The sequence below is a fragment of the Micropterus dolomieu genome, linkage group LG12 (assembly GCF_021292245.1).
Source record: "Micropterus dolomieu isolate WLL.071019.BEF.003 ecotype Adirondacks linkage group LG12, ASM2129224v1, whole genome shotgun sequence".
Taxonomy (NCBI): Eukaryota; Metazoa; Chordata; class Actinopteri; order Centrarchiformes; family Centrarchidae; genus Micropterus; species Micropterus dolomieu.
Window position 1 is genome coordinate 2,297,159 of NC_060161.1, and position 26,420 is coordinate 2,323,578.

Genomic DNA, 26,420 nt, shown 5'->3' on the forward strand with positions numbered 1-26,420 from the left:
GCCCCCCCCCCCCCCCCCCCCAGTTTGGCCTTTGTTTACAATACGTCCCTTTTGTTTAAAGTCAATAAAAATATCTCCAGTGAAATTCCTCTGGTGGCACAATGGATATTTCATCACCTCTTTGGGGGCATCCGGTTCACACACACGTCCCTTGGTGGTGCACGGTGAGTTTGCGGTGCTTCAGACCCAGGCCTCTTTCTTTGAAGTCCATCACGCGCTGTTGTGATGTGTCTACCAGAGCACTGGCTATAGCGATACCTAGAAGCCGAGACAGAAAAGAGTTAACAGAGAAATATACAGCATGCTAATTTTATTGTAGGTGACCTGTTCAAGTGAAGCCACGGCCGTTCTACTTAGGTGGTCATTGGTTAGCAATAATTAAGCCATATCAACTGTTATGTTTACTACATTGACTAAAATAAAACAAGGTATGTTGCCGTTTTTAACATCCTTTAAATTTACTTTTTCAATATCTTGGTCACACCCTTTCACGCATAGTGGTCACTACAGTGGACAGCTGTTCTGATAGTCTAGTATAGTGGACACTAGTGCGTCATGCCACACACTGCCACCCTCTGGTAAGCCGTTGTAAGTGCAATTTAAATTTGTCAAAGCCAAGATGGCCGATCAGAGATGCTGAGCAGCTCGGGTAAATCTTGCCACTCACTTCTATGTTGGGAGGAAATTACGATTAATCATCTGTCCACTAAATTGGACATTATGCATCGTTGGCTATATTTCAGCTACAATTAACTATTACTGAGACTTTGTTTTTCTTAAATGCTTCACGTGCAATAACTTTTTTGGATGTAAATCAATGGATTTATGTTGTTTGTTACAAAAACTGCAAGATTTACATTCTAACAATATTTGGTTTTTCCATTGCATTAAACGGTATTAGAATGTTAAAACATGTGACCACATTAGTGTAACAGCATTAAAAATATAGGTTTCACATACTATATCATTTAATTCATCAGTCTGTGAAATACATTTTTCTTCATTTGAAAACCTACGTGCACGCTGTCCACCTTTTGTGGAAAAAAATGTGTGTTTAAAAAATTAATTTCCAATTTTGTTTTTCATGCCTAAAGAGTAATAAAAACACCTAAGACATAAATAAATCCTGACAGAGGCTGTCATAATTCATGCACAAAAGGGTTTAATTAAATTAGAGCTAAATTAAATGTACAGGTAATCACATTAGTAAACTATGACTTATGATATTTACAGTAAATATCTAGGGTACATCTTCACTACTATGTTTTTGTTTGAGTTTTTAAAGTCCTCCGTTTTCATCTGTCCACACAAATACGCTACCCTGGAGTTTTAAAACGAAAACGATATTTGGTGCCGTCTTTTGTGGAAATACATATACAATATTGTATGTATATAAATAGTTATAATAGAAAAATGAGACACACTGAACCTGCAAAGTAGAATCATTACAGTATTTGCATAATATAAAATATTAGTGCTTAGAGCTAACATTTGGTGGTCCGCAAGGTACTATTGTGGGTTCCCTTTGTTTTCTATGTGCACACATTATTAAGACGATCACAATTGTACCTGCACCAATGTAAATTAAATTTCTTCTCATAATTATCTAGCTATGTAAAAAATGTTTGTTTTTTTTAATCTGCAAGTTTGGAAAGTGACTCAATCATGTTTCATCAACTGAGAACTATCGAAAAAATTACAGTGAAAGTATTTATGGATTCCCAATTATTTCTTTTGTATTTTCTCTACGTAAAATCAATATTGAGCTATGAAGGCCGACAGAAAAGAATGGCCCAAAAGAAAGCCAAGAGGGCGAACTAAGAAGTGAAAAGCACGTGAAAAAAAGAATACAGTGATGAACAACAAAGCAGAAAGCCTCAGCTGATGTGTGGCAGGTGGAGACGCATCATCCTACCAGCAGGCACCTCAACACAACATCCAGAAAACATTTTATCAATGCGTCTCCAGCCATTGTTGTTTGGCTTCAGCAGGAGACAAGGGTGTAACGCTGAGGTCATTGAGGCATGTCTACCACCATCATCCTGGCTCTTTCCTTTTTTCAGCCTGCCTCCCTCTCACTGTCCATCAGGATGTCATACCTCTCTCAACACAACTTCTGTATCTGATGTTTGACTCGCTCTCCACAGCAGGACTTACAGACAGCAGGCCGGCTGCACCGAGGCATCAGATGCCTCCAAGCATTGTGTTACCTTGGCAGTAGCTGCTGTTGTTAATGTGGATTGAGAGGCATCTGATGGCAGCTCTTGCAAGTGCAGCTAGTCCTGTCTTTCCCTCCTGACAACCGTGGGCTTGACAAAGCATGGTCATTACGACAAGAGCTCAATCTGCTGGTATGCAGGAGCCAAATAAACAAAACAGGCAAACAGTGGAGGGAATCTGCTGCACTCTCGATATGATTTGGATGCAGGATGTTTTCAGCATTTCACACTCAAGTGATTCTTGGGATTTTTTTTTTTGGTAGGTGGAAAAGGGAAAGCCGATTACAAAGTTGCTCAGAGTGCGCCTGTGTGTGTGTAACTGTGTAAATACTGTAGGTGTGTGCATGCACCTGTGCACATAACATTTTTGTACATTTCTGACACAGCAAGCCATATAAACAGATATGGCAGCCAATAGTTGTGTGCTTTCTTCATCCAAAACTGAGGGAAGGTGATTGGCTAGCAGCAGCTGGTCGGTTGGAATATGGTTCATTATGGCTGTTTGTTTCACTTTGGCAGTGGTTTTATAGGTGTTTGTTTTGGCTACCACAGACAATACCTTAGACTTTGGCTTTCTGTCACTATGGTAATTTGTGGTTTATTTTAAAAACCAGTAGGGCTTGTTTGCAGATCTGCTGTGTATTTCAGGAGTAAACACACCTCCATAAGTGTTTGTGCAGTTCCACTTTACTTCTTTGCCACTTCAATGCACTGCCACTGAGCTCATGTGCTTGTTGTTGTTGTTTTCTTTTCATATGAAGTTGTTCATTATACTTTAGATTACATTTATTTAACTGTCATGTTAGCACCCCACCTTTTGCTATTTGAGAGCAGGTGAGTTTTCATAAAAAGTTGGGAGCCAGAGTTTCCCACAGAATGACCTTGTAACTGTGACGCGTGCGGGCGATGTTAGCTACCAGATACAGCGTGTTAGCCTCGAAAACCCAGCTGCATTCTAACATTAACTTAGCTCTCCTTATTAGCTAGGCTCCTTACATGCTTGCTAATAACTTTTTTTAAAGCTGATTCTCTAACATTTACAGCGCTGCGTTGGACAGATTTGTGTCGCTGTGTTCATGAGGGCGAGAGGGCGACAGCGTTGATATTGTGGCAGGCCGCCACAAATAAATGAACGTATGGGGAAACACTGGAAGCTGTGGTTGAGGATACAGTCTTTCCACCACTATTTGAGTACTTTTTATGGCATGAAGGCATTTTTTGTTTGTTTGCTTTATAAGGTTAATTTAAAATAATGATTGGAACATTTTTGAGTCTGTCAATAGACTTGTCTATATTTTCAATTTGACATATGCTGTTCCACCGTGTTGACTTCTGCCCGGCCGAGACCGCTAACTTCCAGTTTAGCCCTCCGCTAATTTAAATTTGGATAAAATGATAATCTTGCAGCTCTTGTACACTTTGAAAAAGATAGGCCGAATCAAAATTTGTGAAATTTGTTATCTCATGGGGTTATTGGCGGTAAGTGGAGAGCAAAGCCCACAACTCCTTCAGAGGAACAGCACCGAGCCACTGGTACAGGTATGTGGATGATGACACTCAAAATTAAAACCAAGTAAGTGCAAGCCTTCACAGAACACATCACCTCTGTGGACAGTATCATCAAGTACACGCGAGAAGATGTCCACAACAACAGTTTGGCTTTCCTGGACTGTGCTGTCCACATTGAAGAGGACTCTGCAGTCTACTTACATCTGAAGGATAAAGGACACTCGTTTGAGGATCAATAGGTGCACATTTTAGACAGAGAGGATGGATGGTTTGAAAGAGGTGTCAAGGAAGCATCTACAACCGGGTTGAAAAGCCGTCAACCACTTATCCCCCACTTACAATGCTGTCCTTTCATCACCTCCCAGGAAACTTAACAAGCACTACCTCTACAACAGCCAGGAGCACTAACGGACCAGAGGTGTCCTGGCAAACAATCCCACAGAGGTTAAATAGAGTTTCTCTACTAGTCATTTCAGAACTGAAGAAGTCTCTCGGATGAGGGACAAAACGTCTTCTAGTATCTTCAACCAAGTCCAGTTGCTCTTGACTTTAACTTTGACCTGGATGACTGAGAACCTTCACAGACAATAAGTTACATCTTTTCTTAGTGATCGGTGAAAAATGTTGTGATGTTTCAGTGAATGAAAAGCTTCAAACATCCATACATAATCTAACTATGTGGTTCAATGTACAAAAAATAGGGAGACTTGTGATTAAAACACCCTCAGTCATAAAAGATAAATGAGAAAGGGAAAAGTTTAGGATGATTGACAGATGACAAAAAGGAATGAAAATGGAAAAAGACAAGGGATGGATCAGGGAAGGAAATTACATTTCAGAGCAGATTAAGTTAGACAGCTGTCTGTAACCTGTTTCCATTTATGGGGAGGACCCGAGGCCAAGACAAATGCAACAGGAATGCTACCAGTTATCACTAAAATCACCTCCACAAAACCTAAAACTTAAAATCCATCTGTCTGAACGTGGTGTACATTGCATACAAACACACCGGCCTGCGAGATAGAAAACAAGTTCTAATGAAAAATGAGAAAAAGACCGTAAAAGTTCAAAAAAATTAATTTAATTTCTAATGTGACATCTGAATATTCTTTCATCAAAATAGTTTTCACCTTTTGACAAATTGCCATTATAATTGTGTTTTTCTGGTGAACACACACATCTCCATTTGCAAAATTAAATTGGTCAAAAGTAATCAAATTATGCTACAGGTGACTGCAAGTGCTCATTTGCTGCGGTGGCGACCAGGCGTGCTAATGTGATTGTTTTGTCAGGTGAGTTGATGCATCATTAACCCTCTCCCCCCCCCTCCTGATAGACTAATGGGGTCATTAGCAAGAGACAAAATTCCCCAGGAACACATATCGGCACAGGTCTGATGTGGAAAACTGGGACTCGCAGCTGGAAAACATCTGCGACGGGAGGAGTCCGCTTGCTAACCCGGTGACAAACCTCACAGCCAGGCCCTCCTCTCCTTCTAAACATCAAAGCCTGCCTTCTGAGTCTGTGCGGGATGGTAGCCTGCTTAGGATCCAGTATAATAGTAAACAAAAAGTACCACGGCAGCGTCTGTTCAATGAAGCGAAGGGAAATCAAAGTCAGACAAACCGTAACACACTGATATTCAAATATTTATGCATCTGTGAGACACTGATTCCAGGTTTGAAAAGACCAGCAAACATAACGCACAACTACGACTTCTTTGATGTACGCATGTAAGATTCAGGTTTGATCTTGACTAACTAGGATGCCTTTCATTAACTGCACATGGCAGGGTTTGGTAAAGCCTTTCTTTATGCTCGTCTGAAATTCATATTTAAATTTCTCTCAACAACAAGGCAGAAGGACATCCTCAAAAAGTCGAAGCACATGCTTTTGCAGATGCAAAATAAACATTTAAAAGTTGTGATTTATGTGGCTATCACATAAAACAAACAAAAAAAAACAGGAAGCTGCACTTCTTCGATAAAATGGTCCTCATCAGGGTCCTGACCTTGCCTTGACTTTTCTTGCCTGTATTTTTTTTTATATGTATCTGATCCAATTTGTCAGTAAGACCTTGAGTTGTCTCACTTGATTCTTACGCATGTTCAAAACTGTTCCATCAATCATTTTAATAGCAGCTTTTGCTTTTTTCCTAATGGCAGGCATCTCATTTTGGAACAGAACATTACAACAAAGGGCAAGCGGCAAATAAAAGCAAAAGCAACAAGAAAGGTAACAGTGACTTGATATGATACAAACCTTCATGTCCACATAATAAATACATGAGTTGCCTGAAAGTAAATGCCACTAAAAGTCAACAAGCAGACAGATGAAGGAGTGGGGGTGACAGGAGGGTCCATCCCAGTGGGGCGGATAGTTTCAAAGACAAAGAGGATCAAAGTATCTGAGATCCATTCCGGGTCAGTAGAGCTGAGTTTCTGAGCGCTGCCCTGCGATTCCTGTCAAGCAGCTATCCAGTCAGACACCCACAGAGAGACGGTGGGGCACAGGCAGGTGGTGAATGCAGAGAGAGGAAGAAAAGCACACCGGTGCTACAGCAATGCTTTCAGGCCAGTAGTCACAGTCTGTGTCTGGTATAACAGACAGGCTAGGAACTAACTAACAAGGATACTAGAAACTTAAATAAGACACATTTTGGGAAATACACTTGTACGCCATTAAGAGGCCACTTAATGAAGGGATCAGTATATATTTTGTGTGTGTGTGTGTGTATATATAGAGTCAAACAAGGCAAAAAAAACCCAAACATGTATCCAACCATTAGGGTTAGAGTCCCTAAGTAACTAAAGGGGGGATAGAGTGGGAGATGGGGAATCAAAAGAGTAAAATAAGCAAAGGTGGGAGGCTTTTAACTTTTAAACTTTTTAATATTTCCCTGTTGCTTTTATGTTTTATGTAAAGCACTTTGAATTACCTTGTTGTTGAAATGTGCTATACAAATAAACTTGCCTTGCCTTGTTAACTAGCTTGTAGTCCATGCAGTAGTAATGTATGCATGAATCACAGGGGTTTTGTACATTAGTAGTAATAATCATTAGTGTGTAAACCTGGGAACCACACTACTGTATCTCCAATAGCTCCATTGCTAACTGCTCCTCAAAATATCTCACTCTTGTCTTTGGGGTTCGTTAGAAGTCATTTCTGACTTCACCTGCTTTCAATCTTAGCTAGTATTAAAAACATCTCTTAGCTGCGATACTGACACTAGGGATGACATTGATACCGATATTCTCATTTGAACCTGCATTAATAATTTACATTTATTCATTTAGCTGACGCTTTTATACAAAGCGACTTACTATTGCTATACATGTCAGAGGTCGCACGCCTCTGGAGCAACGAGGGGTTAAGTGTCTTGCTCAGGGACACAATGGCGGATGTCTCACAGTGGGAATCGAACCCAGGTCTCCCACACCAAAGGCAAGCATCTTATCAATGCGCCTGATTTATTTGGTAAATAAATTGTTATATTATGCTGTACGCACAATTCTTGCAGCGTAATTGTGTCTTTCAAAATTCCTGCACTTAGAAGTGTCCGCAATTAACTACTGTAAACATTATTAAGACAATTAGACTAGAACAGAGCAAAACCAGCCAAGTGTTTTAATAAAATGTTGTCTCCTATTAGATTTTTTTCATAGTAGTGTCTTCAGTGTATTTAATGCAAATGACCAGAGTCATTTCCTGTCCAGGGATAATAAATTTGACTTTTTCCTCCCATTAGGAACAGGGCCAAAGTGAGAATGATACAGCAAAAGGCTCAAGGTGCTTTGTCAGGAATAAGGGGGAGAGAAGGGAGGGTGTGGAGAGAATAAGAAGCAAACAAAGACAGACAGAAACAAAGTTGAACCCGAAGAGAGAACAAAAGCTATGAATTCAGACATGTTAAATTTCCATTCACCTATTTTATGCAATATGTGCATTAAACCGCCAGGGTGGAAACGCAATGAAATGAAAACATTTTGCCACAAAAAATGGTTTTATGCTTTGCTGGGGTAGAAAAGCTGATATACTGACAGACAGATAAAAACAGGTTATTGGGAGAAGCACCTTGGCGTTTTGGTACCCGCTTCTTCAGAGAAAACGTTCATGTCATGTTGCTGTTCACTGTTACTGGCCTCCACTCCACCAGAAAGCCCAGCAAAATAAAGATTTTTAAAAAAGTAGAGGAGTCTGGGATGTCAGTAACTCCAACATCCCCTGGTTCAAGAACAGAAATACCATCTTAGCTCAGATGTGCAGCCTTGTCATATACTGCTAAATATGTTCACACAGTTGGTAGAAATAAGAACTGATAAGAATTTTATTTTAAAGTTTTTAATTGAATTGTCACTACATAAAACTGAAAGACAAGACGTATGAAGGGATAGAACCACCAGAGAGTGGTGAGGAAGTAAAGGAAAGGGAGAGATGGGGGGGGGGATTATGTTTTCTGCCTACCTCTCTTCAGATGGTTTAGAGGAAACCAGGAGTGGATTTATCAAAGCATAACCACAAGGATTTATAATCTCAGCGTCGCTGCAGTAATATGCAAATCTGGTTATGTGGGTGAGGGGGCCGTCGGCGTGGACTCTTACCACCCACTGCACTTACTTAACAGCTCCTTCAATTACTTATATCCTTCTCTGTCTGTATCTCTCCTGATAACATCTCCCACTTTCTGTTTCACTCACAAATATTTTTAAGAATTTACACCTCTCTTATCGAACCTCTCAGGCTTTTAATACCTCTTTTCTCTCTCACACGCTGCTCTATTTTTACTCACAAAGACTTTCAACATCTCACAGTACCTGTATTTTTCCCCCCTCTCTCTCTGATATTCCCTGCTCTATGTCTGCTGCTGAATAGGCAGATTAGCGCAGAAAAGGCGGCTGTGAATAATGCTGCGCCTCTGTCTATATTGACCCACTATATAAGCTTGGAAGACAGTAGCCCACTGTCTTGCTCTTTCTCTCCATCCTCAACACTGCACCAAATTGAAAATATGTGCAGCCTGGTAAAGCCATCAACCACTAATTGAGTCCCATTTTACAAAAAAACGATACATCTGCAGCTGCGGGAGGCACAACAAGTAGTTGAACAGGCAGTAGAAAGATGGAGAGACGGAGGCCACGGAGATGGAAGAGTGGGGACTCGAGCCAAAAATAAGATCTCGTTCTCCCCCCCCCCCCCCCCCCTCTGTTTCACCAGTCCTGACTGTCAGTCTTTTTCTCCTGCTTTGTCCGTCATGCCAGGCCACTGTGACTTTGAATCTGTCAAACAGTCACTCAGTGTCGAGCTGTTCCTCTCCTGCGCGAGTTGCTCTCGGAGGCAGGCAGCATGTGTGAGTCGTCCGCTGCAATTTGGCCGACGACAGCTGTCAGCCACTTTTGAACAGCAGCAAGTCGCCTCTGTTCACTTTAATTTTTAGGATTGTTGGGCCAAATATTGTCCTAAAGTTATTACCATTTAATCACATAATTTGGTTTCAAACACAGAGATCTCTGTGTTCCCATGAATGTTTTTTATTTGAGTGTTTTTCTGCCGCCCTAGATTAGAGTGAAGAAAAAGCCATACAAGAGCTTTAAGACCTCCTCTCCTTCTGCAGCTTGTAATCTCATCACACAGAGTAGGCTGTGGACAGAGAGAGAGAAATGCAGAGTTTGACACAGAGAGCTTAGCTAACACAAAATCGTAAAAAAAAAGTGCTCACCATCTATGCTATTTCCAAAACTGTAATGCAATAACAGTATCCGCGTATCAGAGTAAAGGTACTTTCTTTTTACAGTGTAAGTGTTTTTACAGATGCACTTCAGACAGAGGCAGACTGTGCTAAGCGAAAAAGGCTTTTTATTCTTAGGGCTGTCATGCCATGTGTGACATGACAACTTGCACTTGAAAGTTGAATATTTTTACCTTTTATGCAGGGCTAAAGTAAAGTGGCTGAAAATGCAAAGCACTGCAAGTAAAGAGAGCATGTCAGGCGTACTGGTATCCATGTTCAGTGACGCACTTCAGGTTTCTCTTCTCATCCAAGAACCTTCAACAGTTCTAGTGACTGGTGGGAAGTTCCCACGTATTTAAACAATGAGATCTAGTTTTGATGACTTGATTTTGTGACATATTTGAGGTAATCCATTTACTGTTAGCCACTAATCCGGATCCTGGTTCGAGTCACAATGGTAGCAGGCCATGTAAAGTAGCCATACATCCTTCTCCCCAGCCACATCCTTCAGCTTCTTCTGAGGCATCCAAAATCTTCTTCCTCCGGCGTGTTCTGGGCCTGCCTTGAGATCTCTTCCTATTTGGATGTTCCTGGACAATTTCCAGAGCGAGGCCTCCGTTAAACATCCTGCTCAAATGCCCAAGCCACCTCATCTGGCTCCTTTTAACATGAGGGCGCAGCAGTTCTAATTTGATCTCCTCCCTGATGTCGTACCTCCATACACTGTCCCTAAGGGTCAACCCAGCCACCCTGTGAAGGAAAGTCATTTCGGCCACTTGTATCCGCAGTCTTGTTCTTTTGGTCGCTACCAAAAGCTCATGACCATAGGTAAGGGTTGGATCGTAGATTGACAGGTAAATTGAAGGCTTTGCCTTCAGGCTCAGCTCCCTCTTCATCACAACAATCAACAACTCCCACATTACTGCTGGTGCTACACCAACCTGCCTGTCAGTCTTGCGCTCCATCTAACCTTCACGCCTACAAAATCCCCACCAGTCAGTCAAACTGATGATACCTTATAGACAGTTTGAGCGATCCGCCTTTTGTTGCCTTTACTGTAGGAACACAGCGGATGCACTGCATAGATACAGTAGCTAAAATGTTGTGAATTTGATTGAATCACTGCTTTTCTGTAACATGGATGTTGGGAGGTAAGCGAGTGGCTTCTTAAGCAGCCTGTTAACCCATGGTGACAAACATCTTGCCATATGGGCTTACATGGGAGAAAAAAAGGACTAGGTGATTTGATGCCAGTTGTACGCTGGTGGTATGTTTTGCCTTCAAGTCAGCTAGTCGATAAGTTCTAAGAATATCCATGGATGTATTACAGTTTTCTGTTTGTAAATTGTGGCTTGGGGAGCTAATCTCAGTGTGGTCACTTTACAAGACATCACAATGCCACAGTTTTTGTGTGAGTCCTGAAGAAAAAACTCTACAATGATACAGAAAGAGAAACAGAACGCAACATACAGAATGAGGAATATTGGCAGCTGAGAAACTAATTTGTAAGGCTGGTACTGCAGTCCTTTTTTTCTCCCTTCTGAAACCAACAATGGCGTTTTCTCTTTTTCTCCCCGTTACATATGAAGGGTCAGTTAATGGTAACACCTCAGGGGAGCAGAGCAAAGGAGGACAAGAAGAAAACAAAGAGAAGAAGGCAAGCTAAAATAGGCTTGCTCATCGAGGATTCCTCTTGAAGTATCTCCCACCGAGGGTGGGCGGAGCTAGCCTGCAGTGACTTCACGTTCATACATGCCAACATCAATGGAGGACTGCTGTCTGACCCTGCGCCTCGAGCATCTCTGGGGAGTGGAGGGGTGGGAGGATAGAGGGAGGAGCGAGAGACTTGGGATGGATGATGGGTGGGCGATTTAAAAAAATAAATACTTATTTTTTTACAACTTTGATCTGCTCCTTGTGTTTATGTCTTTGCATATACGTCATTGCTTGTGTTTGTATGTGCAATTACTACGATCATGACTAACTCCTCTGATCACTACACAAACTCACCCAAAGACACAGCCATTGACTTAAGCTTCCAACACCGGTAACAACGACAGCTATTTCATTGATTTGACGATAAAAACAATATAAGAGCCTGGATGTCCCCTAGAGAGCAGCCTGACTAGAGCTGACAAGCCTTTCATTGGCCTAATTCCCTGGATGTGTCTGCTGCTGCTGTGACGAGCTAATGTTCAAAACATCAGGTATTGTAAGGTGGTGAACACAAAATCTGCTGTTCTTGCACACGCTGCGCAGTGCGCAGCTTCAAAAAAAGGCAGACCAGTCAGCTGCAGCGAACACTGCTGTTGTGTCTGTCAGTCTGGGCCAAACCAATACTTTCACTACGGGGGATACGATAGCCCCTCTCAACTTGGACTGATCCTCGTTTTGCTGAAATCTGATTGGCTGAATGGTGCTGATCAAAGGAGTTTACTTTTTGGCCGGGATGAACTCAGCTCAGGCTGATAACTGCTACTGAGACGGTAAATATGGCGAAAAGAAAGAAAGAGGATAAAGAAATGTGAGGTGCTGAATATATATAATAGTTCGATAGTAGCCTCTATTTCCTCCTTTGGCCAGTTAGATCCAAGAGTACATCAGGAAGATGAAGGGCTTGGTGAATACCTCAGGTAGCAGAAACCCCGAGGGTGAGGACAAGGAAGACGAAGAAGCTTCATGGAGAGACAAGCCGCTGCATGGCATGTACCACAGACAAATAGAAGAAGTGGCTAAAATCAAGAAAGGACAGCACAGAAGCACTAATCATGGCGGCACACGAACAGGCACTCAGTACAAGATCAATAGAGGCTGGGGTCTACCACACTAGGCAGGCAGACTGTGCAAGGATGCCCCTGCAATGATTGATTTTTTTTTTATAGGATGCATCTCTGTATGCATATTAGCTGTTAGGGACAGGGTGATGATAGACCCAATCATGTTGATGAGGAGGGAGAGAAGGAAGAGTTTGAGCAGCAGGAGGTACAGCAAGAGCAGGAGGAGGAGGAGAAGGACAATGGAACCAGAAAAAACAGCGACAGGTACAGGGGTAGTGTGCAGGGTAGGCAATCATATGTAGAGATAGAATTAGAGAATGGATTATTGTTAGTCATGTTTATTACTGATGTTCTTCTCATGCATATGTAGCTGTACAATCAGCAGAGGCAGAGTCCAGCACAGGGGAAGCTGAGCCAGATATAGGCCTCCTCAAAGCTGAAGATGAGGGATTTGATTTTTATGCAAACACACACATACAGCTCTATTTTATGACACTGTATTGCAGTTTTTGATTATATTATATATATTCATAATAGGCCTGAACTAGCGGTAAACTATATAGTATAACATATAGTGAAAATGGATTAAATACAATGGATTAAACACAAGCCTACAGCTCCACAATGCTGTCTGACCCTATCAGACCTCATTTGTTAAAAATGTTCAGAAAAATAGCTTCCACCAAGAAATGTTAAGTAACAAATGAAAATGCTTAGAGAAAAGGTTTATTTGCACTATAAGAAAACATGCAATGCAATATAGTTTTCTTTCACATAAAAACAGACATTTCCACCCTAAATTGGAGCAGAAAATGTCTCCAGAATGCAGGAAATTACGAGTTTAATGCTCAAAATATATTTCCGCATCAAAATATTTCATCTAAATAGTGCTAAAAATCTTCTCGCCTCGTTCATCGTCACGTCTCATGACCCAAATGTATCATCACGCCCCAAATCACTAGCCTCTCATCCACTTTACACTACATGTCACATTCACAAACATTCATACACTGATGAATGTCTTTCAGCGGTTCATCAGAAAGGTGGACTTGCATCCAATCACACAGTTCCAGTGGGAGCAATTTCAGGCATAATCTTGCCCAAGACACTTCGACACACACACAGGACTAGAGCTGGGGATCAAACCACCGCTCTATGAGCCACAGCCGCTCCTAAACACACCGGAAATATTCATTGTAATGGAGGATTTGGTAAAAATGTGTTTGGTTGTAAACCTGTATCACCTTCTGAGATTGGTATGTAAAATGTAATAAAAACCAATTGGAGTGATACATAAACTATGAAAATAAGTTTCCAAGTTTCCTGAATTCATTGCACAATCCACATCACCACTTTCTGTGACCTTTTTACAAGCGCAGGCTGCCTAGAGTCAACATTTATAAAGCAACTACGCACAAAATCAGCATTCAAATTTAAAATCAGGCTCATGAACCAATTTTTGTGATTCAACATAAAGTGGAAATTTTCTATACCTACTTTATTATCACAAACTGACTTGGACATTTGGAGCCATTTACTGCTCTTCCAGTTGCCCCTAATGCACTTGTTACCATTAACCTCTCTAGGGCTCTTTTAATCATCACAATTACCTCTGGGTTTAGCAAAGCTTTCAATTTCTCTCTCTTATGCACTCATTCTCACACATTCCCTTTCCCCTCCTCTGTATTAGACTACAGTGACTGTTTCCACCTTTTAAAGGCTTCAACATAAAGCTCCTTCTAGCTTGAGAAAAGTGGTTTCAAGAAAAGTGCTTCATTTTCCGTCTGCTCTGCTCGTTTCTTCTGTCAGGTACTCGTCCAGTCGAAGGCTTTGCTTCCTGCCTGGAGGAACAGAGGCTTCTCACACCTGCTCCAGTTACATACAGTCCACTTTATAAAGACCAAGACTACCAACTGACAAACTGACAGCAGTCTCCCAAAGAGCTGCAGGGGAGAAGGAAAATGTAAAGAGAGAAAGGTCTGGGAGACTAAATGTACACGTAAGCGGGGAGTGTGAGAAGTCGACTGAGGTGGAAGATGAGCTGCAGGGAGGGAAAATTGGCCTCTTGCTGACGTTGCATAATGCTCCGGGCCTTGGTCTTGTCTGTGAGGAAGTGCTTCTCTCTTTTCTACAGCCGTATGGTGGTCGGCCGGAGCGAGTGGGGGATATCGCATGTCGTCCGTCTATAGAAGCAACATGAGCTCAGACAGTGGAAAGCCAGGATGTCTCATTTAGGGGAACAATTGATCCAGCAGTAAGTGTTGGAGGGAAACCAGGCAGGTCTGACCACATCAGACCTTCTGTAAAAGGTGTCATATGTCATGAGTTTTTCTGAATAATTCAGTATGTCACTGTGAACATGCTGATGCTCAAAGTAAAAACACTAGTGTCACAACATAAAAACATTTAGATTTTAACCATGTGCTATCAATTGACCCTTTGCTAAGCCATGCCTAGAATACGCAGCTGGCCAATCGCAGCGCAGTATAGGACTCGCCCCAACTGAGGTCTCACACTTTCATGGCTGCGCTCCATTGTAATGTAAAAAGAGTCGTTTTCTAGCTTTTTTTTTGCTGTATTTTTCCAAGATATGGTTAAACACTGTTCCTGGGGCACTTGTAATAATTAAAGTCTCTACCCAGAAAGGTTGAAAGGAGAAGTACGATTTATTCTCTTTCCAAAACCTAAAATAAATCCAGAACAATGTCTGCTGTGTGTTGTTCCTAATGTAATGTTAGTTAGCTAGCCCTAACAGGAACAGTTACTACTTGTTACTATTGTTATACATTACTATTGTTGTCTTTTGTCTCGTCAGGATGATGCAGTGGTTCACTTTTACTCTGTGATCTGGAAGGCTTTAGCGTCTATCTTACATTTTTTTCAAATGTATAATGCAACTGCAAAGCTGTCTGCTTCTTTCTGAGATCGCTTTTTCCAAAACATTTGACAATATTTCTCGTGTGAGTGCAATAATAGACAGCTGCAGCACCAGCAGAAAATTTTGTTGGACGTAGCAACATTAACTAAGGGTCAATTGTCAATCTGCTAAATATCTGTCATTTTGCTGCATCCCTGTGTCGTTTTTCAGTGCAATAGAGTGCAAATCACAGTTTCACAGAACAGTTCAAAACCTGAAGATATTTAAGTAACAAAGATACAAAATGCGGGTGGCGATGGCACAGAGAAGAAGACGCTTGCCTTTGGTGTGAGAGACCCGGGTTCAATTCCCACTGTGACACACCCACCAATGTGTCCCTGAGACACTTAACCACTAGTTGCTCCAGAGGCGTGCGACCTCTGATATATATAGCAATTTTAAGTCGCTTTGGATAAAAGCGTCAGCTAAATGAAGAAATGTAAATGTACAAAACTATGAAAGGCAGAAAATCTGAAGGTAGAACCAGCACATTGTGTCAAAAATTATTTGATTAAATTTGCTATGTACAGTCTGTAAGCAGCACTTCAGATACTATATATCATTTTGTATTGACTGACCTGCTTCACATTGAAATATAGTAATATAAATGCTGCACTGATGAGCAATGGGCCAGAGCTCTGCGTTGCAGGCATTAAACTGGTACTCGCAGGCTGAGAGAACACTTGTTACATAGGACTTGCGTAACCTCTGGGCTATAAAACAGCCTTCTACACTATTAAGCTACCCCTCTGCTCTGCTTCAGGCTGCAGACTGTTCTAATGATGACAGTACCGGGAAACATCAAGACACTTTTGATGACGCCTTGGATGCATCACATTTTAGTGTGTTTACGCTGCTTTTGTTCAAACTGCCAGGGCCTGTTTTGCTTGAGAGCTGATGGGGAGCCGCCGCAAGGCACACGAGAAGCGCTGCTCACTACATCTGGAGTCTTTTTAGACATTGTTGAGCTGCTGAAAACGGTGTAGACTGTTTTTGTGCACCTACAATGACAAAGATTGGGATTTCATGGATCAGAGACAGCTGACAGTTTACAACAGCAGCGACGATCAAATGAAAATGGAGGAATCACCAGCAGGAGAGTTGAAATTTGTTACACTTAATCATAAAAAGTCACATTAGCTCTACCTGATAAGTGTCTGACAGTTGGACATAAACACTGTCTGCTGATAATAGCAGCTACTGCAGCTGGTCATTATGCTCAACCTGCCTTTTAGAAATGATCAGCACAAAATATGATTGAGGCAGCACCTTCTTCGCTATAAAAAGCAGAATATTGTGCACAGCCGTACGGGACAATATACACCAAGCATACAAAGATTAGGAGACAATCCTCCCAAAACCACAGACACAACACCGCAGAAGTGGTTTAGGGAAAATATGGCACCATATAAGTTAAAACTATGCTGATGACAAAATGTGCAACAGCATGCACACAGAAGCTTTAGGTACTTACAGATAAATGCACCAATATATTTTCCTAGCTGGAATTGCCACCACTGTAAAGCCTCCAAGAATTATCATTCCTCAAAATTGTCACAGTCAAAAACTTTGATTGCCTGTTTGGCGCAGATAAACAAATATCTAACCAAAAGAAGAGATGATTACAAGCTGAAATAACACATTCTTCATGTTTTCCAAGCTGAAACAACACATCCTATATGTTGTTTACTTGTCTGTTAATGGGTATTTGTGTGAATCATACCAGACTGTCCTGGTGGAGGTATTCCAGATGGGACTCTGGGCAGATACAGCAGCACCGTCAGAACACCTGCCCTGCTCCCCCAACATGGCTCCATAGCTATGGGCTTCGGCACTGCCTGCACACACACACAAAGGGTAAACAAACAAGAACACAATGAGTGCACACTGGAAAGAAAATAAGTGAAAAGACACAAATTACACTGAATTAAACAGCGTGGAAAGGAGACATGTTTTGCCAGTTTATGGACAACAGAATGATGAGATTAATGTTCCCTCTCAGACAATGCCAGAACAGACCCTGACATCACAAGCATTAGTGTGTGTTTAATGTGTGTGTGTGGGGGAAGGTGCACAATGCTATCAAGCTAACAGAGCAGCTAGCCGCTCTGGGAGGATGTAACAGATACCCAAACACCAAGAGCTCGTGCCACACTATCCGGAGGCCTGCTGCCACCTCCCCCATGAACAAAGCTCTCAGCTGGGGGAAGCAGGCTGACTGGCAGCTTGTGGAGCTGCACCTAAGTGTGCACATACACAAGTTTATATATCGGCTGTCAGGTCCTTTTATTCTTTTTTTGAGACAGTCTCATAATGGCAGCTTTTCTCTTCTTTATACCCATCGATCATATCCTACCCAAAGAAGACACTGCACGAAGTAACAGTTATATGACTGTTTCACATGATTAGCCAAAACTGGTTTGTAAATAAGACTAACTGCTGTGGGTATTTCATAATCTGAACTTTGTTTTTTATAGAAACCTTGTTTCGATGTTTAAAAGTTTAAGTTGAAACAGGTTTGTGTTGTGCCAAGAGCAGCACATGATTATATAATACAAAGTAAGACACTGGGAGTATGAAATGACCAGATATTTGCTATCTCTAAAATAAAAATATATACCATAAATATTCACCCTGTACAGTGCCTTTGGGACTGATTGTATATATCTACTGTGTCTTAATGTCTCTGTAATGATATTTAATGGCTGGATAGTGTTTCCTTACAAAACACAAGGAAGACAGTCACTGAGTTATCGATCAGGTTTGACTCTTCTGCCACTCTGTACCACAGAGGTCATAGAGATAGACCCTGTTTATTACTGTGGTCTCTGAGGAACGCACACACACACACAGTATGTATACACAAAAACAGCCCATAAGCCTGTCCAATCATCTGTTCTTTCCTCATCATACATTACTTTGTTTTACACATTTTTAATGCACTTCAGATAACCATCTTGACACATTTATTCTCTGAAGGTCGCTTCTGTGTTTCAGTAGATGTCTAAATACTCAGGGCACAACAGAGATCTCTCCAATCACATTTGTAAATCAGCAATACGCTGTTTTGTAACCGTCACTGGTGAGTGCTTTGTGCACCTAATAATAGCTTGTGAATGGAGAGGAGAGAGTCAACATGGCTGCCAGCAATTTCATTCACTAAAACAGTAACATGAGAAGTTGTTTGTAAAGTCAGAATTAGATAAATAAGTACATAATCACTGAATTATCACTTGTATTATTTTCAGGTGTCCACAAATAATAGAGATCCTTGAGGGATGGATTATAAGAACAAGCGTTGGCTCGTCGCTCGTGTCGCTACATACATCTAGCTAGCCAAAGTTAGCGGCGTGCCCGTGTGTATGTGTGCGCATGCTGTGTGAGAATATGCCTGCTAAACAAATAAAGTGGGTAGAACTTGTTTCACCCTTAAATTATAGAGAATTTCGTGTTGACATGACAAATCAGAACAACAGTTTACAGAAGTCACCAGGACTAACCCAGGTCTGAATACAACATGCCCAAATATAATCTGCGGTTGTTTTGATGTATTTTCATGTGTTGCTGTCGTGCACAGCTGACTATAAGGCATATCGCCTATCAATCCTTTCTCCTGGGAATTTTGCGATATACAGTATGTTTTGAAGGCAAATCAATTGCTGACTAGTTTATGTCCTCTGTTGTTTTACTTTCTCACTAGGCTTTTTACATGATTTTCGCTGGGTTTATTTTTGTTTTTGTTTAGTGCATGTGTGAAATTCTTTTTGCCTTATTAAGAAATGTCCTAGGAATAAAGATTATACTGTAGTACTTTACAATAAAATACTTTTTTATGAAACATTTGCTCTGATGGAGGCTTTCTGTACATTTGTCAGTTCAGTGCAAATAAAAGTATAAATAAAATGATCACAAACTGATCAAGACAGTTACTTGAAAAAACAAACATTATATTATTGTTATTGAATATGGAACACAATTAAAATTTTTTAAAAATATATTCTACAATATTAAGCGGGTTACTGTGGGGAAAAAAGACCATCTGTGCTCAATAATTGGAAATAAATGTTTACAACAACAACATGGCTGTCCAAATATTTAATTTCTAAATAATCCAAAAGCATATGAGGGTCTGAACTCAACTGTCCAACATTTTAAACCTGGATAAAATAATCAGCAGTGTGTTAATCGCCCAGCAGTAATTAGAGGGCACATCAACACGCTGCTATCTAAGTAGCTATCAACTTAACACAACACAGCACTTGGACCACCTTGGTGCGAACACAGAGAGGACACACTCACACAAACACACACACGTAAACATCCCCTCCGGTGCTAATAAGTTTAAGTGCTGGAGCGTACAGTATAATTAGAGGGTAGAGGCTCCCCTGTTTGGTTAGTGTTTTCAAAGTGTCAGGAAATGATGAATTCCCTACTAACTAAAAACACACACATGCACACACAACTGACTCTGGAAGCAGAACCTCCTATTAGCAAGCGCTCTTTGTCCTGATTGAGATAATACACCAACACAACATTGAGTCATTGTTTTGATTAGGATTAGTTTGGCAAGAGAATTAAATAGGGAAGAGAGAAATGAATAACAGGTGTTTGTTGGCACTGAAAGCATGAGCATGTTTCCTTGTTAATGTAAAACACACATTTTGACCGTGAGATGCACAAATAACAAATGCTCACTTTCTTATTTACTTCATGGTGGCAACTGTCAGCGTGGTTCCCAAGCAACAGCAACTCACTTCAGTTTGTGTGTGTGTGCGTGTGTGTGTGTAGTTACAATCCATTAGTTCCTTTGATCTAAGTTACACACATACGATGTTTTCAAGACACCAGTTCCCCCCTGGAAATTACTGTTTAGTCGAGTAAAAGGTCATTAAAATTCACACTTAAGTAAACAGTGTAAATACCTGCAGAGCATTAAGTCAAGTAAAGGTCACATAACTCTGTGTCTTTAAGTATCTAATGTTAATGAGCAACAATAGGTGTACAGAAATTTAGAAGAAAAAAAAATAAAAGCATCCCTATGAAGTTTGTTCAGAAGTGCATTTCTCCCCCTTAAATGCAAGTAAAAACTATTTTGAAAACAACAAAAACAAATGTGGAAGTTAAAAGATTTATCTTGATGTACAATGTATTGGAACATGATGTGAACTTAAATTAAAAAAAGAGCAAAGCTTCTGGGGGAAATACAGTGTTCAACATCTAATGAAGTAAAAACCACAAGAAAGATGAATATCTGAGGCACAAAACAACAAACGTGGTTTGTCATTTCTCACTAAATCGACATATATGCATCCTTCAAGACTAAACAATATGTTGAATGCTAACTTATTAAACATAAGACTCGCTTAATGCACTCAAACTTGCATTGCTTACATCATCTTGTGGCAATAAATCTCCTCTTTAATGCATTACTACAAGGAGGGTGACAATAAATCGATACGGCAATATATTTTTCCATGATAGTGTATTGATATTCCAGCCCATCATATCGATACATAATATTAATAAAAAACAGCGCTTCGACGGTTAGCTCAATGCTAACATATAATGGGAATCTCCATTAACGTGCTATCCTGATGCTAATGTCCCATCACGATTGCGAAAATACAATCTTAACTACACACACATGCTGAACATCTTGAGTGACGTACTGTGCAAATACTTAAAGTACATGTTTCCTGAGCTCTGTGTGAAATAAAAAAAAAGCTGCTAACTTCACTGTTAGTAACAGTTATTAACATAATGTGATGTACCGATTAGACTTTGGAGGTACACAGCAATTTGTATTTGCAGTAAAAATTCAGTGAATGTATTTTTTGTGCCTTTTTATAAACAAATGTTTTGATAATAATTTTTCAAAGTTGCTCTGTAATTTTATTTACAGACTGAACAGAATTGTGCTGTTTTCTAACAGTCTGGATTTGCAGCAAATAAATAGTAAACTTTTTCACAGGCATTTTGTATTAATAGGTAGTCAGATATCGTGATGTATCACTTTAGGATTGTCTAGCGATATATCGATTATCGCGGAATTGCTGTATCGTGATATTATCGTTATCGTGAGCCATGTATCGTGTATCGTATAGTATGGTACCCTGCGATTCCCACCCCTAATTACTACAGTACCTTTCAGAACAATGGGCTCTACAGCAATTTTGGAGTAATGGCCACAGTCAGAATTGCAGGTCAAAACTCCACAGGACAACTTTAAAAACACTAACAAACTATTTCTACTTGAATTGGCGAGTTTACAACACTGGCGTTCAGTTGCAGCAATTGGTCAGCTTGTCAAGATGTTTTACACATGGAAACACACACAGCGGTTGAAGAGCTGATGTATTTGTGTACACTTCCATTAGCAGGTCGACCCCCTCGCACCTCAAACGCCGGACCATTTGATCTCTATGGTTAATAACAGGCTGATTAACAAAATTACAAATCTAACGGCAGCAAAGTTGGTATGTGTGTTCCTGACTCTTTATGTGCTGTGTTTGTGCCGGCATAAACGTGTGGGAGTAAGCGTGCGTACGTGTGCGCACATGTGAGTAAATGATGAAGCAGAGCCAGCATGATGTGACGACTGTAAGAGCTTTCTCTGGCTCCTTTCCCGACCTAATCACAGTAAGTAAGAGAGAGAGAGAGAAAGAGAGAGCAGATGTGACAATTAAGAGAGAGATAGAAATGAACACAGGAGGAAAAAAGGGGAGAGGTTAGTGAGGTTAGAACGGAGAGTCAGGTGGGTGGAGTCCAGGTAGGCATTTAAGTCAACAGTAAAATCCTGCTGAGCTGTCTGTCTAGTATAAAAGCTTTCTCAGCTGACAGCCACTAAGTAGAGCTGAAGAGAACAGATGTTCTCTCTCTCATTTTATTTATATTTTCAATATCAAGTGCCACTTAAGGCCAGACAACAGTTTTTGCTGACTGTGTGCAATGTTGAAATTGGCTACTTGGCAATACTGAGCAATTTCACTCGTTCCTCCTATAACGAATTACTGGAAATAATCCAGAAAGGCTGTTGTTTTTAACCATGCAGCGTTTTAGTGGTTTGATGCCGTCTTTGATGGGTGCCGGATGAAGCCACAGCAGTAATACTTTTTCAATTTCATGTTTCACATTATTATTGATTGAGTTACTGTGTGTTCAGGTGTAGGTCAGCCATGCGGACCATCATTACTCAAGCACGACTGTTGTTACATTTATTGTACCAGATCATTTCATGCACACAGAAAGATGTAGTGTCACCGGCTGCTCCCGAGAACATACTGGACGGTCCTGACTCGAACCGGCGACCTTGGGAACAGGCAACAGACACGCTGACTAGGAGGCTAAAACCAATGGCACTAAGCGCCGGTCGCCAGTGCATCTCCCAAGGAGTCGGGGAGTGAGGTTTCTGTCACACAAGCTACAAGTTGTGTGCCGTTTGTACCGGACATATTATTCAAATCAATCATTCATCTCATGCAAGTGTCTTTGGATGTTTCAAGTTATTTTCTTCCAACTTATGCACATACACTGCGGCCAAATGCTTCCAGTGTAGACGAAGAAGTCAGTGGAATCACCAGAGCTGTTAGGTCTCCGTGGCACATGGTTAGCCGCCCCTGATCGATTCAATTTGAGTTTATCTATTTGATTAACATTGTGTGCCTCCAGTGGACCAACACACCTTTTTAGAGGTTCCTGCACTGGATGAAGCAGGCTGATTACAAACTACTCTTTTTCATAAACAATACACTTTATTAAAAAAAGTTTTCACAAAGTAAATCATGACTTGAGGGAAGATGCATCTTTGAAGTTTAATAATGCCAGAGGAAAAAAAGTGTTTTAATATTTTTTAATAATTCATGCTTTATAGTGTCCACTATGTCCTGTGTGTTCTGTTTTCTATTCAGTGATCCCCCTGTGTGGCTCTACTGTTGCAATATCTGTTTCTATGAAAGTAACAATTTCTTCTTCCTTTCTGTGAATAAAAGCAAAAAGAAAGAACCTTCTGCATGCTCTTATTAACTAAAGGACTTCATTAACTTGCATAAATGGTGCATCGTATTATTCTGTAAATCAGCCAGCGAGTAACATCCAATCACAGTGATAACTTGTAACTTGACAGCTCTTACCATTACCCTCACGTCAGCACCAGCCTCCTCCTTACGTGCTAAAGCTTTTTGGTATTGTTGACTTTGCTGGAGATCTAATGTGCATCTAATATGTGTACAGATATGTCCAAAGTCTGTGTGCTATCATCCATGTGTTGTTTTGCTGGTGGATTAGATCTCAGAGATAAATATTTGTTGCTTCTTCAGTCCACAAAGATGATCTTCAAAGAGACAAGTTTGTTGCCGCCAGATGTAACTATGTAAGGATTTGCCAAGCAACACATGGTTAAATTTTTTTTTACATGTTTCTCTGACTAATCAGCTTTTTCTGTAAGAACAGGGGTATTGGCCAAGTGGTGTAAACCTGTTGACCACAGCTAACGTCTCTAGTGAGTAGCAGCAGCATCAGGACAACACTGTGTTTATCTATGTGCGTAAGTAAAGAATGAATCTATCCTTGTGTCGGTTCTGTATCCTCGTGGCCCTGTTTGCGTCAATATGAAGGAAAAAAAAAAAAACAAGCTTCTGTTAGAAATCATGTAACTCGGGCTGGCTAGAAAGTTGCCTCTCCCAATAAAACAAAGAGAAAAAAGGAAACTCTGACAAGGTCACTTTACGCTGCACTTTTTTTCCAAGTCCATTTCTTCTGTCTGTTTGCTTTTCTCTTTTCATTCATCAAAAATAACAGAGAAGAGAGGAACATTTCGTTTAAGAAGTGAGGTCATTCAACAAAGTGTCAGTCTCACCTCTCTTCTCCTTTCATCTCCTCACCTCACAGCTTCCTTCCTCCTCCCTCCCCTCCAGTTGTGTTTTTTTTTTTTATCCTCATCTCCTCTCTCTTTGTCTCTTGTACTTGCTTCAAACAAACAGTTGTTGCAACAGTCGTCCCATTTTTGTCCGTGGGATGAACAAAGTGGTCAATGGAGCGGTATTTATAGGTGGGGGTTACTGCTACAGCAGCATGATAGATAAATTGTCTGAGGCCACAGGAAATTGATCCAAAAGTTTATCTTCCCCCGAATAGCTGCTCGTTTTCGCTGAAGCTGTGATCTCTAACAGCTTTCACAGAATTTCTATTCCGGACGTAGCGGAATGAAAACACAGTTTTGGTAAAGTGCAAATTCCTAATCCAATCATCCAAATAAGCTAGTAACTCACTGGTGGACAGCAAGAAAGGCATGAAAATACGATTTACTCGGAGAAAAAGAAAAGTGGGGAAGGGACTGTTGTTTTAAATGAGCAGTGGCAGATGATAGAGAGCAGGCGAGTTAAAGTAAGACTAGGTAAACTATAAAAGGAAAAACATGTTTTTTAGATCCGGGGTTATCTTTCAATGTGGGGAAAAAGCATTTCCATTGTGACATTAACTTCATTTGAACAGCTTGACACGCACTGGTCACATAGGTGTCATTTACACTGGGGAATGGTTGAAATGGTTGATTTTGTCCACATCACTTTTTGTTAAAAAAAAACAAAACTGAAATATAGCTTGCAGTTAAATAAATGAAAATACCTAAGGTTTATTTATACTTTAAGAAAACATGCAATGCAAATAAAACATAGAAGAAACATGTGCATTGTCCAAAAACAGTAACTTAAGCTAAAAAAACAACAACAAGGTACTGATTATAAAATGACCCAAAAACAGTAACTTTAACAACTTCAACTTCACAGTTTCTTTTTGGCCAAGTTTTCCGTTCTCTCCCTTTGAACATGACAAAAGAGGAGGGAAGACTAAATCATGCCTACATATGTGTTGTGTCAGCAGGGATGATATTAGATGAGAAAAGTTAATCTACAGGAGAAACTGATCTGAAAGCAACACAGAATGCCTGAGAGCTGCGCTGCTTTATATTCTATTATATATATTAACATGTCACGTGCTACCTGAATTTTGTGTTTCCTTTTACATAAATAAAAACATTTCCACCGTAAACTGATGCAGAAACTTTCACCATAATGCAGGAAATGAAGTGTTTAATGATCAAAATTTCCTGAGGGAGGTCCCCCCAGACCCCCTGCTCGTGTATCTCAGCATTGAGCATATCTTTCAAACACTGTTTAAGGATCTTTTCGTCTCGTTCTTGTGAACCTAATGTCACGTATTGTGATGTCTCGCGAGCTAAGTGTCTCTTCACACTGCTAATCTGAGCCCCTATGTGCCCACCACTTTTGAAACACAAAGTGACACCCATGACTGTCATAGAGGATAATAACACCAAATTAAAGAACTTGTAAATTAAATGTTAAAATTTTGTGATGAAAAGAAACCTAAAAATGATCACTCCAACTGAAGTAGGCTCAATAAAACAAACACGGCTGTAAGAAGTAATGCTAAGGCTAGGGCTAGCTTTCTGGCGACGTCACCTCTATGCTTCCAGCCCTTCTGTAAGTAGGCACAATATTTGCTGTTTAAAAAGTAAGTTGTGGACGAAGATCATGTTTTTATTTCACAATGTTAGTTATATGCCCTTCTTTGCCAAAGGATTTTATTTTAAAAGGCTGTTTCTTCTGGTGGTGCGTGCCTGATTGAAAGACCAAAGAAGAATCACGCCTTTCATCTATTGTACAGATCAAAGAATTAACTGATTCATCATGAAACTAATCGCCAGATTATCATAATGAAAACAACATTGTTGTAGTTGCAGCCTTAGTATATAGCATAAAGACACACTTTTATTTTGTTCCAGATTTTTTTTTTTACTCTGAATAAGTACTTTTTTAAGTGCGATGCTCTGTGTTTGCGTAAAGATGTTCCTATAAACCTGATGAAAACTGGCAAAAAAAGAACAGCAAACATATGGATCTTGCGGTTTCGCAGTCGTCGTTGAGCCATAAGATTGTTAACTTGTTAACCCTGCATCCACAGCAGAGGGGATATTGTATAAAAAGCAATTAAACAGGATCAGCAAGACAAGTGTTAAGATTTGAGATGCATCAGGCTCCTGAAATTCCATCTATTCTGTTCATCTGTGAATGGCGAGAGCGCCAAGTTAATATTTTGCATCCATGAGGGTGACGTCAGAGTCAAGGGCTGTGTGCAGTTTACAGTAAGGCCAGGAAGAAGGAAATCTTCAACTTGCAGCTGGAACATGACCCAGCCAAAGCATCTAAAAGTCATGTCAAACTACTTGAAACTAAAGCTCTCCTCTGGTTATTTTA

At 40.5% G+C, this 26,420-nt stretch overlaps 1 protein-coding gene and 1 long non-coding RNA gene across 4 annotated transcripts in view; one reads left to right on the forward strand and one right to left on the reverse strand.

Annotated features, from left to right (window-relative positions):
• LOC123980649 overlaps window positions 1–11,247 on the forward strand; it is a 26,636-nt gene extending 15,389 nt beyond the window's left edge. Inside the window, exon 3 of the long non-coding RNA XR_006827536.1 lies at window positions 11,046–11,247. This is a non-coding gene — a long non-coding RNA (uncharacterized LOC123980649). The remainder of the gene's footprint in view (window positions 1–11,045) is intronic.
• Window positions 117–26,420, reverse strand: part of atrnl1a (attractin-like 1a) — a 233,381-nt gene continuing 207,077 nt past the window's right edge. For all 3 annotated transcript variants that reach the window (XM_046065149.1, XM_046065150.1, XM_046065156.1), the window contains 2 exons: window positions 16,874–16,988; window positions 117–258 (listed from right to left, as the gene is read on the reverse strand). In XM_046065149.1, coding sequence (XP_045921105.1) covers window positions 137–258; window positions 16,874–16,988 — 237 coding nt within the window. In that variant the 3' untranslated portion in view covers window positions 117–136. The remainder of the gene's footprint in view (window positions 259–16,873; window positions 16,989–26,420) is intronic.